Source organism: Onychostoma macrolepis, chromosome 01, assembly GCF_012432095.1.
Source record: "Onychostoma macrolepis isolate SWU-2019 chromosome 01, ASM1243209v1, whole genome shotgun sequence".
NCBI classification, from domain to species: Eukaryota; Metazoa; Chordata; class Actinopteri; order Cypriniformes; family Cyprinidae; genus Onychostoma; species Onychostoma macrolepis.
The window spans coordinates 25660955-25673673 of NC_081155.1; the positions used below are offsets into that span (position 1 = coordinate 25660955).

General features: G+C 36.6%; 2 protein-coding genes across 5 annotated transcripts; one reads left to right on the plus strand and one right to left on the minus strand.

Moving 5' to 3' along the window:
- Positions 1 to 61: 61 nt before the first annotated feature.
- Positions 62 to 6513, minus strand: bora (bora aurora kinase A activator). 4 transcript variants are annotated; one of them, XM_058790956.1, is made up of 12 exons: positions 6386 to 6513; positions 6005 to 6189; positions 5819 to 5925; positions 5658 to 5703; positions 5475 to 5556; positions 5326 to 5379; positions 5163 to 5219; positions 3875 to 4104; positions 3587 to 3740; positions 1622 to 2214; positions 731 to 871; positions 62 to 554 (listed from the first exon to the last, which is right to left on the minus strand). In XM_058790956.1, exons 2-12 carry the CDS (start codon positions 6155 to 6157, stop codon positions 534 to 536), a joined length of 1638 nt encoding a protein of 545 aa, XP_058646939.1. In that variant the 5' UTR covers positions 6158 to 6189; positions 6386 to 6513; the 3' UTR covers positions 62 to 533. The 4 variants fall into 4 exon arrangements, with proteins under 4 accessions (XP_058646939.1, XP_058646962.1, XP_058646949.1 ...); XM_058790979.1 differs by having other exon boundaries at positions 6005 to 6184; positions 6386 to 6483; XM_058790966.1 differs by having other exon boundaries at positions 6311 to 6448.
- A 69-nt stretch (positions 6514 to 6582) lies between these two features.
- Positions 6583 to 8606, plus strand: mzt1 (mitotic spindle organizing protein 1). Its single transcript, XM_058790986.1, has 3 exons — positions 6583 to 6845; positions 7063 to 7208; positions 8203 to 8606. The coding sequence occupies exons 1-3, from the start codon at positions 6794 to 6796 to the stop codon at positions 8230 to 8232; spliced, it is 228 nt and encodes a 75-aa protein (XP_058646969.1). The 5' UTR covers positions 6583 to 6793; the 3' UTR covers positions 8233 to 8606.
- Positions 8607 to 12719: the final 4113 nt, after the last annotated feature.

Consider the following 12719-nt stretch of genomic DNA (forward strand, 5'->3'; position numbering starts at 1 on the left):
GAGTTCACCGCCCTGGTCTATAAGAAGAAATTGCAAGCAGATAAAGGACACTATCACCATTTTTATCTAGACATTTTATTACAATTCAGATACATGTCGTCATAATATGTATACCTTGCAGTATCTCCATACGTTTGTTAGTGATTGATTAATTCATAAATAGTTTTAAGACTGTAAAAAAAGGCCCTATAAAAACAGCTAGAGGAAATGGTTACATATCTGCCACCCTCTTTGAACAAATCACAAGTAACTGAAAGCTACATTTCCCAAATCAATAAAACCCATACATAATCTTAAATCTAATTCAAGTTTTCTCAGTCCCAAAGTCATCTCTTTTTTGGAGCAAGAATAAATACTGTAGATTAGTCAATACAAAAACTTTCACAAGGCTCAGATAGTAAAACCAACCACAGTATTCAGCATTCATATGAGATGACATGAGCACCATACAGCTTAATGTGTAAATGTGTCACGCATTTCTTCCACAGCTTTGGGGGTAAGAGTGTGTAAAGTGCCTGTTCTGTCCCTCATGCTCAGTGCGGCAGGGCAAACAACTGCAGAACAAAACATTTCTTAGCGTGGTTATGCACAGTATAAACTAGAATAAAGTGAATACAGTGTATTTTGAGCGTACAAAACTAAAGCAACAAAACAGCTGAATGAAGTATTAAAATGTGATACACAGTGAATGATGTTTTTTTCCCCTGTTGTAGAGTGTGTGAGACTTTACCTTTGGTTTAGTGTGTCTAGTGAAAGGTACACCCTCTTCAGCAGTGTGTGTGTCCAGCATGTCCTTACTCTGGCTGTCTGAACTGAGGGTGTCCATTAAGCTGGTAGTGCACACCGAGTAAGTGTTATAACCGCTATCCACCTGCAGAGAACATGAGGGACAGATTAAGCCTAACAATTAGCTGAAGACCGTAGTTCACAATTCCATCATAAAAACCTGCAAAAATAATTTATAAAGCATAAACTTAAAGTAACAATAATATGTAATAATGATTACCACATTTTAGTCTCATTAAATAGTGCTACTATAAAAAATTTTAACGTTTATGCATAATCTTTAAATAAAATGTGTTTTGAAATTTATGCTTTATCCACACCAAACTTTAAACACACTAAGTTTGTCCTTTAGAAATAAGCAAGCATTTTCTATAATTTATTAAATAATATTAACATTTAAATAAAGAATGATAAATTATATATAGAGATATTATTCTTAAAGTTTGTGCTTTAGAAATAAGCACACATTTTTATAAATATATAATATTAATTTTAAAATAAAATAATGATCTCATATGTAATGTTCATTATTTTAAAATTAATATTATAGAGAGGGAGAGAGAAAGGAGAATATGCTTAGTTTTTAAATGTATGCTTTAAAAATATTTTAAGCTTCTTAGATGTCAAATTTTTAACATAAAAAAAAAAAAAAAACAATTGACTAAGGTTCTTAGAGCAAAAGAGATTCAGTACAGCAGCAGCTGCTTCCAGCCGGTTTTATGTCAGTTACACCTGCTGGGCTACTGATGAAATGACTCTTTATTTAGTTTTCTAGTGTTTGGAGGCTACTTGGAAGCAGCTGGCATTCTGGTCATCTGACAGCACGCATACTAACCTGCATGCTAACGTCGTACGGTGTAATGCTTCCTTCCGCAAGCAGGGATACAAACATGTGCGTACTCTCAGCGTTGGGCACACTGCCTGTTCGAGAGCTGGACAGTCTAGCTGGTGACGCGGTGTCCTCTTCAGGAACCCAACCACAGGATTCCTCTCTGCTCCTGCTGATGACCTCATCCTCATTTTCCCCTCTGTTCATCTCATCTCCTCCACTGTCCTTCACAAACTGCTCGTCTTGATCCATTTGCTCAGAAACAGCCACGGAGGCCTCTGACTCACTTTCCCCAGATTGGTGTCCATCTCGCTGGGCATGAGGTCCTGTCGAGTTAGCGTCCAGGTCCATGGTGGGTAAAGGTTCACTGGGATGGATGTTCTCCTTGTCCTGGAGGTTTGAGTGAAGGATAGGGGAAATGTGAGTAGGAGAGGCCCACATACAGGCTCTGTTTCTGGGTCGGGATTGAAAGGGGGAGCAGCTTCGAATAGGGGAACAGCCCTCCACCAATGGGCTTTCTCCACATTGGTTCATGTCCATGTCTGAGCTGCCCATAGGAATGCCATTGGGGGACAAAAACGACAGCCTTTTCCTCTCACCTAGAAAGACAAAGTTGTCACTTCACATACACTTATCCAAAGTCCAAACGGGGGTTTGTGAGTTGGTGAAGAGCTAATAATTAGTTACAAAAATTATTAAATATTTTAGCCATTTACTAGTATGTCATGTGACCATTACCCAACATCAGAGAACCATGAACATGCAAATGTGTTGTTAAAGGGATAGTTCATTAATTACTCACCCTTGTGTTGTTCCAAACCCGTAAGACCTTTGTTCATCTTCAGAACACAAATTAAGATATTTTTGATGAAATCAGAGAGCTTTCTGACCCTGTATAAACAGCAACGCAATTGACACGTTCAAGGCCCAGAAAGGTAGTAAGGACATCATTAAAATAGTCCATGTGACATCAGTGGTCACTTTCTGGGCCTTGAATGTGGTAGTTCCATTGCTGTCTATAGGCACTTTCGCACCAGGTAGTTCAAGGAACTTAGTTCTAGGAATTAGACAACAGGTTCGTTCCTAGAGAACCAATTTCTCCCTTGGGCCGTTTTCCTGGTTGCATTCACACCGGCAGCAGGAATTCTGAAGTGGTCAACAGTCTTTATTCATGGCATTTACAAACATCAACAACCGGTGAATGGAGGATGACGTGTTTGGAGCTTTTTTCATTGTGTGTCGTGGATTTTGCAATAAACCAAGATGTTATGTAAATGCACAGTTTACGAAATTGAATGTGCATGAAAATCTGTCTAAATCTCCCATGACAACTTGCAGTGTTGCATATCGTCGAGGCTGAGATAAAAACACAATGCTGCAGACATGCCGTTATCGCTGTTTTCCATGTTTCTTGAGTAAATATTTTTACATAGCTTTTTAAAAATGCCAGATAGCCAATGTTTCATATGCGTTTGGCCAATCAGCGTACATTACATCGCTGATAGTTCCTATAGAACCGTTTTAGCCTCTGCTCTAAATTAGGAGCTAAATTAGTTCCCTCAAATAGAGTGAACACGCCAAAAAGTGTGAACTTCCGCCAATAGTTCTAGGAACTATGGAAAGGTTCCTCCGGTGCGAAAGAGCCTTATGGAGGGTCAGAGAGCTCTCGGATTTCATCAAAAATCTCTTAAATTGTGTTCTGAAGATGAACAAAGGTCTTATGGGTTTGGAACGACATGAGGGTGAGTAATGAATGAAAGAATTATCATTTTTGGGTGAACTATCCCCTTTAAATTATTGAAATATTAACCGCTGTATTAATGTTACCTTCTCAGGGGCTACTTTAAGTAAAATTTTATGTCTTAAGGGGTTCAGCTGACAAAAAAAAGGTTAAAGGAACCCCTGAACTTGCATATATAGTCATGCATACAACATTTAAAAACAAAACTGGCACCATCTTATATTCCTCACCTGATACAGGCGTCACAGAATGCTGAAGTCTGATGGGCGACAGAATAGGAGACTTGAAAGCAGGTGACGATCTCTCTGAAAACATGGGACTTGCGACACTGCCCAGACTGTGTGCTCGACCCTGGCCTTGGATGGGACTGGATGAAAACTGGCCCTGAGGATTATGGATAAAATACAATATTAAATTTTAAAGATCTCCGATATCAAGTACCCTTGAACCACATTTTATTGGTCTACAAGGGTGTAGTTTCACCCTCGTAATGTCATCATCTATGATCTGGTACGTACAGACAAGGGCGTCCCAGTTGGAATGCCACACTGAATTGGAGAGACAATAACAGAAGACATCATCTCTTGACTGCTGGGAGGAACATTATGGGAATATCTGTCTGGGCTGGAAGGGGTAGAGGACTCAGAGCCACTGTCATGGCCATCAAGAAACAGCTTCCGCCGCAAAGAAGAGGAGCTGAGGCTCTCCTGCACCTGTTCGGTTAGCTCTTCTGTCTTGTAGTAATCACCTGGTACAACAGAAAGGAAATTCTCAAGTTAATATCAAAATATATATATATATATATATCCAAGCAAAGAAAAGTATGCAAATATTTGCCACATTTAAGTCATCAATAGAACAAGACCTGACACCCCAAAATTTAAGAAGTGCAATGAGGTCAGACTGTTAACAACCTTTTTGTACTTGATCTAACACTGTACTGTCAAATGCACTTTCAGGATTTTGTGGAGGGTGTCTGGGATATTAGTCGTTGCATAAAAAGCTTGTAGATGTCTTTTAATATGAATAAAATGGCAACCATGTAAGATTTTCACCATTTACTTATTATATTTTTTCCCCCATTACAAATTCCTCTCATGAGTTTTTAAAAGGACAAATATTTAATCTTATTTCTCAGTTAATGAGGTCATATAACTATGCATGAAAATTTTATTATTTTAATAATAAAAAAAAAATTAAAAAAAAAGCAAAATGGTGCTTAAAATAATTTTAGAAAAAAAATACAGAAAGTCACACTATGGAACAGTTTTAAAGTTAACGTCTTTTCTGATCACCAAGGCTGGATTTATTTTATAAAAAAAAAAAAAAAAAGGTAAAAACAGTAACACTACAAAATATTATAACAATTAAAATAAAATAAAAATCTGAATATATTTAAATGCAATTTATTCCTCTGATGCAAAAGCTGAATTTTCACCATCATGATCATTCATTCTAATATGGTGATTTGCTGCTCAGTAAATATTTATTATTATCAATGTTTAAAACAGTTAAGCTGCTTAAAAGTTGTCAAAACTGTTATACATTTTTTGGATTATTAAAATGGTCAAAAGAACAGCATTTATTTAAAATAGAAATCTTTTGTAACATTATAAACATCTTTACCATCACACTTGATCATTTTAATGCAACACTGAAAAAAATATTAATTTCTCTAAAAAAATAAATAAATAAAAAAACTACTTACTGACCCCATACTTTTGAACAAATAAATAAATTACATGTTTAACTTCATTTTGAAATGAAGTAGTAATAAAAAAAAATAAAATAAAAAAAAAGGTTTACCCAGAACTTTTTCAAGATTGAAGTCCACAGGTAGAGACAGGACCGTCTGACAGATGGCTAAAACACAAACAAGCAAAGACCAGTTACTCTAAAACCACATACATACATTTCTAAATTTACAGTGGTGATCATATATGAATTGTCTTAGAGCTGCTGAACAAACCATTTATTTTCTTTGATGACTGAAGTGTCTCTGTTACCAGTGGGGACAAAGAACCTAAAATGAGACAGTTTAAGTTGATATCTAAAAACTACATCGGTTGTAATAAAGTAGCATGCAAACATCTCTCTCTTTTATGTGCCATGACTTACTTTTCTGATGTGGCATTTTTACTGATGGTTTAGCTGCTGGTGGTCCCCACGGAGAGGGAACAATTGCACCTTTAGTGAAAAACTGAACAAAGAAAAATAATATAATGACACATCTTTCTCTTTAGTTAAAATAAAACATTTTCACGAACAGGGGTTGTTTTATAAGAAATAGAGCCGTTTTACCTGTTCAATGGCATGTTGCCGTTTTTCCTCAATCTCAGTATCTGCCCTTGATGTGTTAAAACACAACTGAGTTAATATCATGAGAATATGAACAAATATTTACAAAAAGAACGTCGTTGTTGTAAAACTCTACAAATAAACATACTAACAGCAATACATACCTGGCTTGGCTCAGAAACATAGCCTGGCGGTGAATGTCCTCTGGGTCTATTTCCACAGGAAGTAAATTTGCCATTTCATCAATGGACCATTTGAACTTAGCTGGCGTCTACAACAAACACCACAAACAGAAATGACATTTATATCCTTTTCTTGATTTTCTCTCATATGCGGAGTCAGAAACTCACCGCTGAGGAGCTCCTGGAGCTCTTGAACACCGACGGACTGGGCACCACGGGCTCATGCAGACGGTGGTAGTCGTTTGGGCTCTCAAACGGGTTCAAGATAGCGGGTCTTCCAGGAGTCTCGGGTGTTATATGAATCTCTGCTATGTCTCCCATCTTAAAAACGGCGTCCAGCCAACCAGGCTACGCTTTAATAAATAAAGAAATGAGTGAAAGACTGGAGATCCTTCAGAATATCAACAAATCTTTGGTCATTTACCATTGCACCTCATTAATAACGATCAAACGATTATTGAACGGATTTTCTACCTTTGTTAGTCTGCAGTCTTTACGTGTGTTTAAAAAGATAAAAACGGGTAATAAATGTTATTAATTAATACTCACAACGCAACGAAACTCAAATAAGCCGAACAGTGATCTCTGAATGGCTCTAACGTCTTATTTAATTTTCGCTCAAGAGGTGCTAGCCAATCACAATTCAGCAGAAGATGTGAAACAACCAATCAGCTGACGAGAACGACCGACCTGGAGTCTCGACGTAACTTCCTTTCGAACATCTAAAACTTTATCGACAGGATTCCAACAACAAAACGCGCGAGGTGCGAGCAAAATTGTTGTCAGTTAGTTTATGGATATTGTGTAATGCAAAATTTGTGACGCTGCCCGGTTTTTAATTCGCAAATGGTTGGAAGACATCAGGGATTAACAGGAATAGACGTGTTAGGTCTTCTGAATGAATGATAGTGTTTGTTATTGTCCTTAAGTAATTAAATAGCTTTAGCACGTAGCATCATGGCCAGTCCCGCGAGCGCAAACATGAACGCTGTCCGGGAGACTATGGATGGTAAGATTAAAATGTTTACAACAGAGACATGCTCTTTAGAGATGTTGTTGTTTCGAAACATATTTGAAAGTATACTGAATGTAATGTCACTAATTTGACATTCTCTGTATTGTTACTGGCACTGGTTTGCACACTGCATGATTCATTCGCTTAAGTCGCACTGTTAATTCAATGGAGCAGTTATACGTATCATTGTGTTTTGTTCCTACATTTCCAGTTCTTCTGGAGATATCCAGGCTGCTGAATACAGGATTGGACATGGAGTCTCTGTCGATATGTGTCCGTCTCTGTGAGCAGGGGATCAATCCCGAAGCCCTGTCATCAGTTATCAAAGAACTCAGAAGAGCCTCGGACTCATTAAAGGTAGTGGATTTGCGGTGACAGTCTTATTTCTGCTTCTCTCCACTCAATGGTTTTAACCATTCTGCCTTGTTTTGGTTTGATGCCAAATCATGAATAGCCATGCATATATGTGACCCTGGACCACAAAACCAGTCTTAAGTCGCTGGGGTATATTTGTAGCAATAGCCAAAAATACATTGTATGGGTCAAAATGATCCATTTTTCTTTTATGCCAAAAATCATTAGGATATAAGTAAAGATCATGTTCCATGAAGATATTTTGTAAATTTCTTACCGTAAATGTCAACTTCATTTTTGAATAGTAATATGCATTGCTAAGAACTTCATTTGAACAACTTTAAAGGCGATTTTCTCAATATTTATATTTTTGTGCACCCTCAGATTCCAGATTTTCAAATAGTTGTATTTCGGCCAAATATTGTCCTATCCTAACAAACCATACATCAGTGGAAAGCTTATTTATTCAGCTTTCAGATCAGATGATGTATAAATCTCAATTTTGTAAAATTGACACTTAAGACTGGTTTTGTGGTCCAGGGCCACGCATAAATATTCTTGTTGTATCAGTAACCTAAGAAATTAGTCTTATAAGTCAACATTTTAAAGTGCAAATAGTTTCTGAAATGCCCAATCGTGAGTTGCTCTACCAAGCAGATTACATATTGGGCATTCAGTTTGTTTTCCTTGTGGAGCACATTGGAGTTTCTGTAAAATGCTTTCTAAGTAAGCAAGGAATTAGTAATAACCTGTTCAATTTCTGCCAAAGTAATAATCTGAAGCAAGTACTCTATTTTTATATAAGCAGATAATATTAGGCTTGGTGGGGATCGTTCCACTTTTCAACATTCGTTTGTCACTGCTGAACTATTTAAATAAAAATAGTGAAGGCAGATGAAGCTTATATATAGGCCTTAAAATATACCATTTACTTTCTTTTATTTATTTATTTATTTTTTGTCATTTCATTAACTTTCATCTTTTATTGATCTTTTAGGCTTCTGAAAACAGCACTAGTCAAGGATGACCAGTCGAAATTTCATCTATGACAGAGTGGTCCCTGTTTGAGAAGAAAGAAAACTGCACAATGCATTGTGTATATAAGCATGTACATAGGATTAATGTATTAATACAGTTGTTTTGCCTTGATTGACCTACTTTCATGTGCCTCAGTATGTACAATTGGACTGTTAAAGTGTGCTTTTTTTCCTTTTTGTTTATCCTTTTTTGTTATTTAAATAGTGGATACTAATAACTATAATTCATTATAATGCTGAAAGGAAAACATCCTCAAAATAGAAATTACTCTGTGGAACCATTTTTGCCTCCGTAAAATGTTGTGATTTTTTTTTTTTAACCCTAACTTTCTGTTTTTATGATCACTAAAACATTTGATCTGTACCTCCATGTGCGTTTACATCTTTTAGCCACATGATGGCGACAGCAGTGCACTTATAGTGCGTTGTATTCTGTCATAGCGTTATAATTTTAGTCTTTTACGATTTTTTTTTTTTTTTTTTTAAATTTACGATAAATGTCATGGCCAGGACTCGTATCAGATTTGTTTTCAGAGCAGCAAGTTCACAAAAGAACTTCAATCAGATCATCAGGCCTGTTCTGCCAACTCACAGGTGCTTTTTTGCACAGATCTGACATCAATCTCTGGGAATGTTTAAGGTCACGTTTGGTAAAAGCACTGTGGATCTTAGATCAGCCCAAAAGGCAGCATACCTGGCGTGAGCTTCATTAACACCCAGCCGTGCTGAGAGGGAGAGGTGGCTCTGTCCTTGGTTCCTGCAGACAGGAGGCATAATGTTTCACTCCTGCAGCGAGAACTCATTTATGTGTCTGTAATCACCTCAACCTTATGTCTGCTCTTATTGCTAAATATTTACCCTGAGTTCAGTTGTTTCTCAAGGAGAGGTTTTCAGCAGAATGCTCTAGTTTAAAGAAATAGTTCACCCAAAAACGAAAATTTACATCACTTTTTCACCAATGGATCCTCTGCAGTGAATGGGTGTGAGTTCAAACAGCTGATAAACACAAATCTAGGCCATCAATTAATGTCTTGTGAAAGTGAGAAGCTGTGTGTTTGTAAGAAATAAATCCAACATTAAGTCCTCTATCGATAATTTTTGCTTTCACCCATGAAAAAGTTGTCTCGTCTGAATCAAAGCTGAATTTCTCAGAATCTGTTCCCAATCTCATCTACGTCTTGGATGGCCTCGATGTGAGTGTTTTAAGCAGGTTTTCATTTTTGGGTAACTGCTATTGAATTAGAGAAGGCAAGTATAGCCTTATTTAGTGGATTCAAGCATAATAGTGTTCTTTTATGCTTGAATGCACTAAAGGCTATAGCCAACTCATAGTTTTAACATGTTTTGATAGTAATCTATAGAAATAATTTATTGGTTTTGTGGAAGAAACCACCTGTTTTGAGTATGGGTCAAGGGTGCACCATCTTCAGGCCTCTACATTGAATCACCTTTAACAAAGACGCAAACACCAACAGCATGTGGAGAATGATTGCGACCGCTTGTTGGAATGACAGGTGTTATCAACTAAAGCGGACCAGGCGTGTCTCTTCATGAGGCCGGCTAATGATGCGCAACGATGGGGTAGTTTATTCCTCACTGTGAATTAGTATCATAAAGGTTGCCACAGTGACAGTGGCATCACTCATCAGTACCAGCAAATAATTTTTGCTAGCTATTTTTGAGTGACCATCAGTCTCCAAATAATATGCATCTGACTCCTACAGCACTTGAATGTTGTCCGTGATGGTCAATGTTTTATAATGGACTTTTTCAAGACGAACACCATCAAGAGTTTGTAAAGTGAGCCTACACTGACTTTGGTTAATTGAACTTCTAAAAAGGATGAAACCAAATAACACAATTAAGTATTCTGAGGTTGATGTGTAATTATCATATTCCCATCCTCTAATTCATGCATTAATTGCTTTAATTAGCAAAGCAATTTAAAAAACAATGCTTAGCTCTGTAATAGCATCCACCTTCAGTAACTGTTTATGTAAATTCCCTTGTGTTTGGTGTAGGTTAATGAAATGTTTGTTATTAAATGGGAATTCTGTGTGTTCAAGTATGTAATTATCAATAGTTTAGCTGTAAATTTAATAATTGTGTTTTAACCTTCTAAGTGATGCATGCAATGCAACAGGGTTCTTTGTTCACAGGTATGTGATAAACAACTGGTATTAATCTAAAGCCGGTGGAAGTGACAATACCCTTGTGCAAGGTTAATTGAAAGTTTAAAATGTATAATTGTAGGTTATAATCCCATTATATTTTAACATAATTCCTTTAAAAAGAATGGGTCCGATGACCTTTGTTGGAATATTTCCTTTCAGCAAATATTATGGCCTTTAGACACTGCTTGGAGTTGGACCATCTCAGTTTTCTCCACTGTGCATTCTTTGCAGAAACCTAAACAACTAAGCACAACACAACTTCTTTAGACAAGTTTCTACAGTAATTTAAACATACAATATATCGTTTAAAGGTATGGGGTTGGTGCAGTGAGAAAAAAAAAAGGTAACTTAAAATGGTAACATCTTAATATTGTAGTTTAGTTCAAGGTTCAAAATATTATTTAACATCATTGAACTAACTATTAATATCCAAACGAAGTTTTATGGGTTAAATCAGGAAATAGCTCAATTGCAGGTTACCCTTTTTTACAGTGTAATTTTTTTTTCTTGTTTTTGTAAGAAGCCTTTTATGCTCATTATATGCATTTATTTGATCTAAAATAAAGTAAAAAAAAAAAACGTTATATTGTGAAAGGTTATTACAATTATTATTATAATTAACTATGTAAATACATTTAATTTATTCCTCTGATGCAAAGCTGAATTTTCAGCCACCATTACTCCAGTCTTCAGTGTCACATGATCTTTGGAAATAATTTTTAATATGCTGATTTGCTGCTCAAGAAACATTTCATTTACATTTAGTCATTTAGCAGACGCTTTTATCCAAAGCGACTTACAAATGAGAACAATAGAAGCAATCAAAACCAACAAAAGACCAACAACATGCAAGTGCTATGACAAGTCTCGGTTAGCCTTCAGTACATGTAGCAAGGTTTTTCTTTTCTTTTCTTTTCTTTTCTTTTTTTTAAAGAAAACAAGTAGATAGAATATAGAAAAAATAACCTTCGTTTTTCAAGAAAAGCTAGCAGTTATACAATAAATATGCAATTGATAGTGTGTGTGTGTTTTTTATTTTTTATTTTAAATAGAATTAGAATAGAGAGTGCTAGAGGGTCAAATAAAGATGGAAGAGATGTTTTTAGCCGTTTCTTGAAGATGGCTAAGGATTCAGCTGCTCGGATTGATTTGAGCAGGCCATTCCACCAGGTGGGAACAGTTAATGAAAAAGTCTGTGAAAGTGATTTTGTGCCTCTTTGGGATGGTACAATAATGTGTTGTTCACTTGCAGAACGTAAGCTTCTAGAGGACACATAGGTCTGAAATACTGATTTAGGTAAAGGGGTGCAGAGCCAGAGGTGGTTTTGTAGGCAAACATTAATGCCTTGAATTTCATTAAACATTTCATATTATTATCAATGTTGAAAACAGTTGCTCTGCTTCATTTTTTTCCCCTTTTCTTCATATATTTGTGGAAAGGATATTTTTTTTAAATGAGAAAGGTCAACTAAATTTACACTGTAAAGGTGGCACAAAGGCACTTCTAAAGTGGCATTAATGCTGCTCAGAGGTGGTAATCTATCAGATAGATCTATTTATCTATCTTTTAAATTCTAGCCTATTACCCAAAATCTTTGTGGTGTTGTTTTTTTAAGATGAAGATCATATTCTATGAAACATGGCTCAACGTGACAATCGTGTTGTGATTTGTCTCACGTTGAACAACCACAATACAATTTTGGCGTCGATTAATCTTTGCACAGCCGCCTCACACACCTGTCAAAAAACCTCTAAGAGAAAACTACGTTTCTTTCACGCTTAATAATATCCTTTACCCTCTCATGAGGAATGTCACAAAAGCTCTACGTCCGACAGACTTGAACTCTTCCGGATGTCAAGCCTGTTACTAACTTCATCAGAAGTGCATCAATTCCCATTAGCTGCAAATGAACGTATACGCGAGCGCATCACCTCGATGCCCGTTTGATCAGCGGCGCCGTTTAAATGCCACTTCGACTCTCATTAACCTCCGCACCGGACATTTACCGCGCGTCCGAGCCGAGCTTCCCACTAGACAAACAAAAGGGGTTGATAATACTAATGCTCCTGTTGTGACAGCGCTGTTTATAATGATTAATGATCCCGTGTTTTAGTTGATTACAGTGCCGCTGAGTCTCCATACTTGTTTCAATTAGTGTTGTGAAGGTCGCTAAACTAATCCCTCACCCCGGTACGCATAATCTTTTCCCATTAATAATCATACAATGCTTTCTGCCCTCGTGCTCATTTGAATCACAGGCTCTGCTAAAGGAAAAGACATCTTCAAGTACTACTGCTTTAGA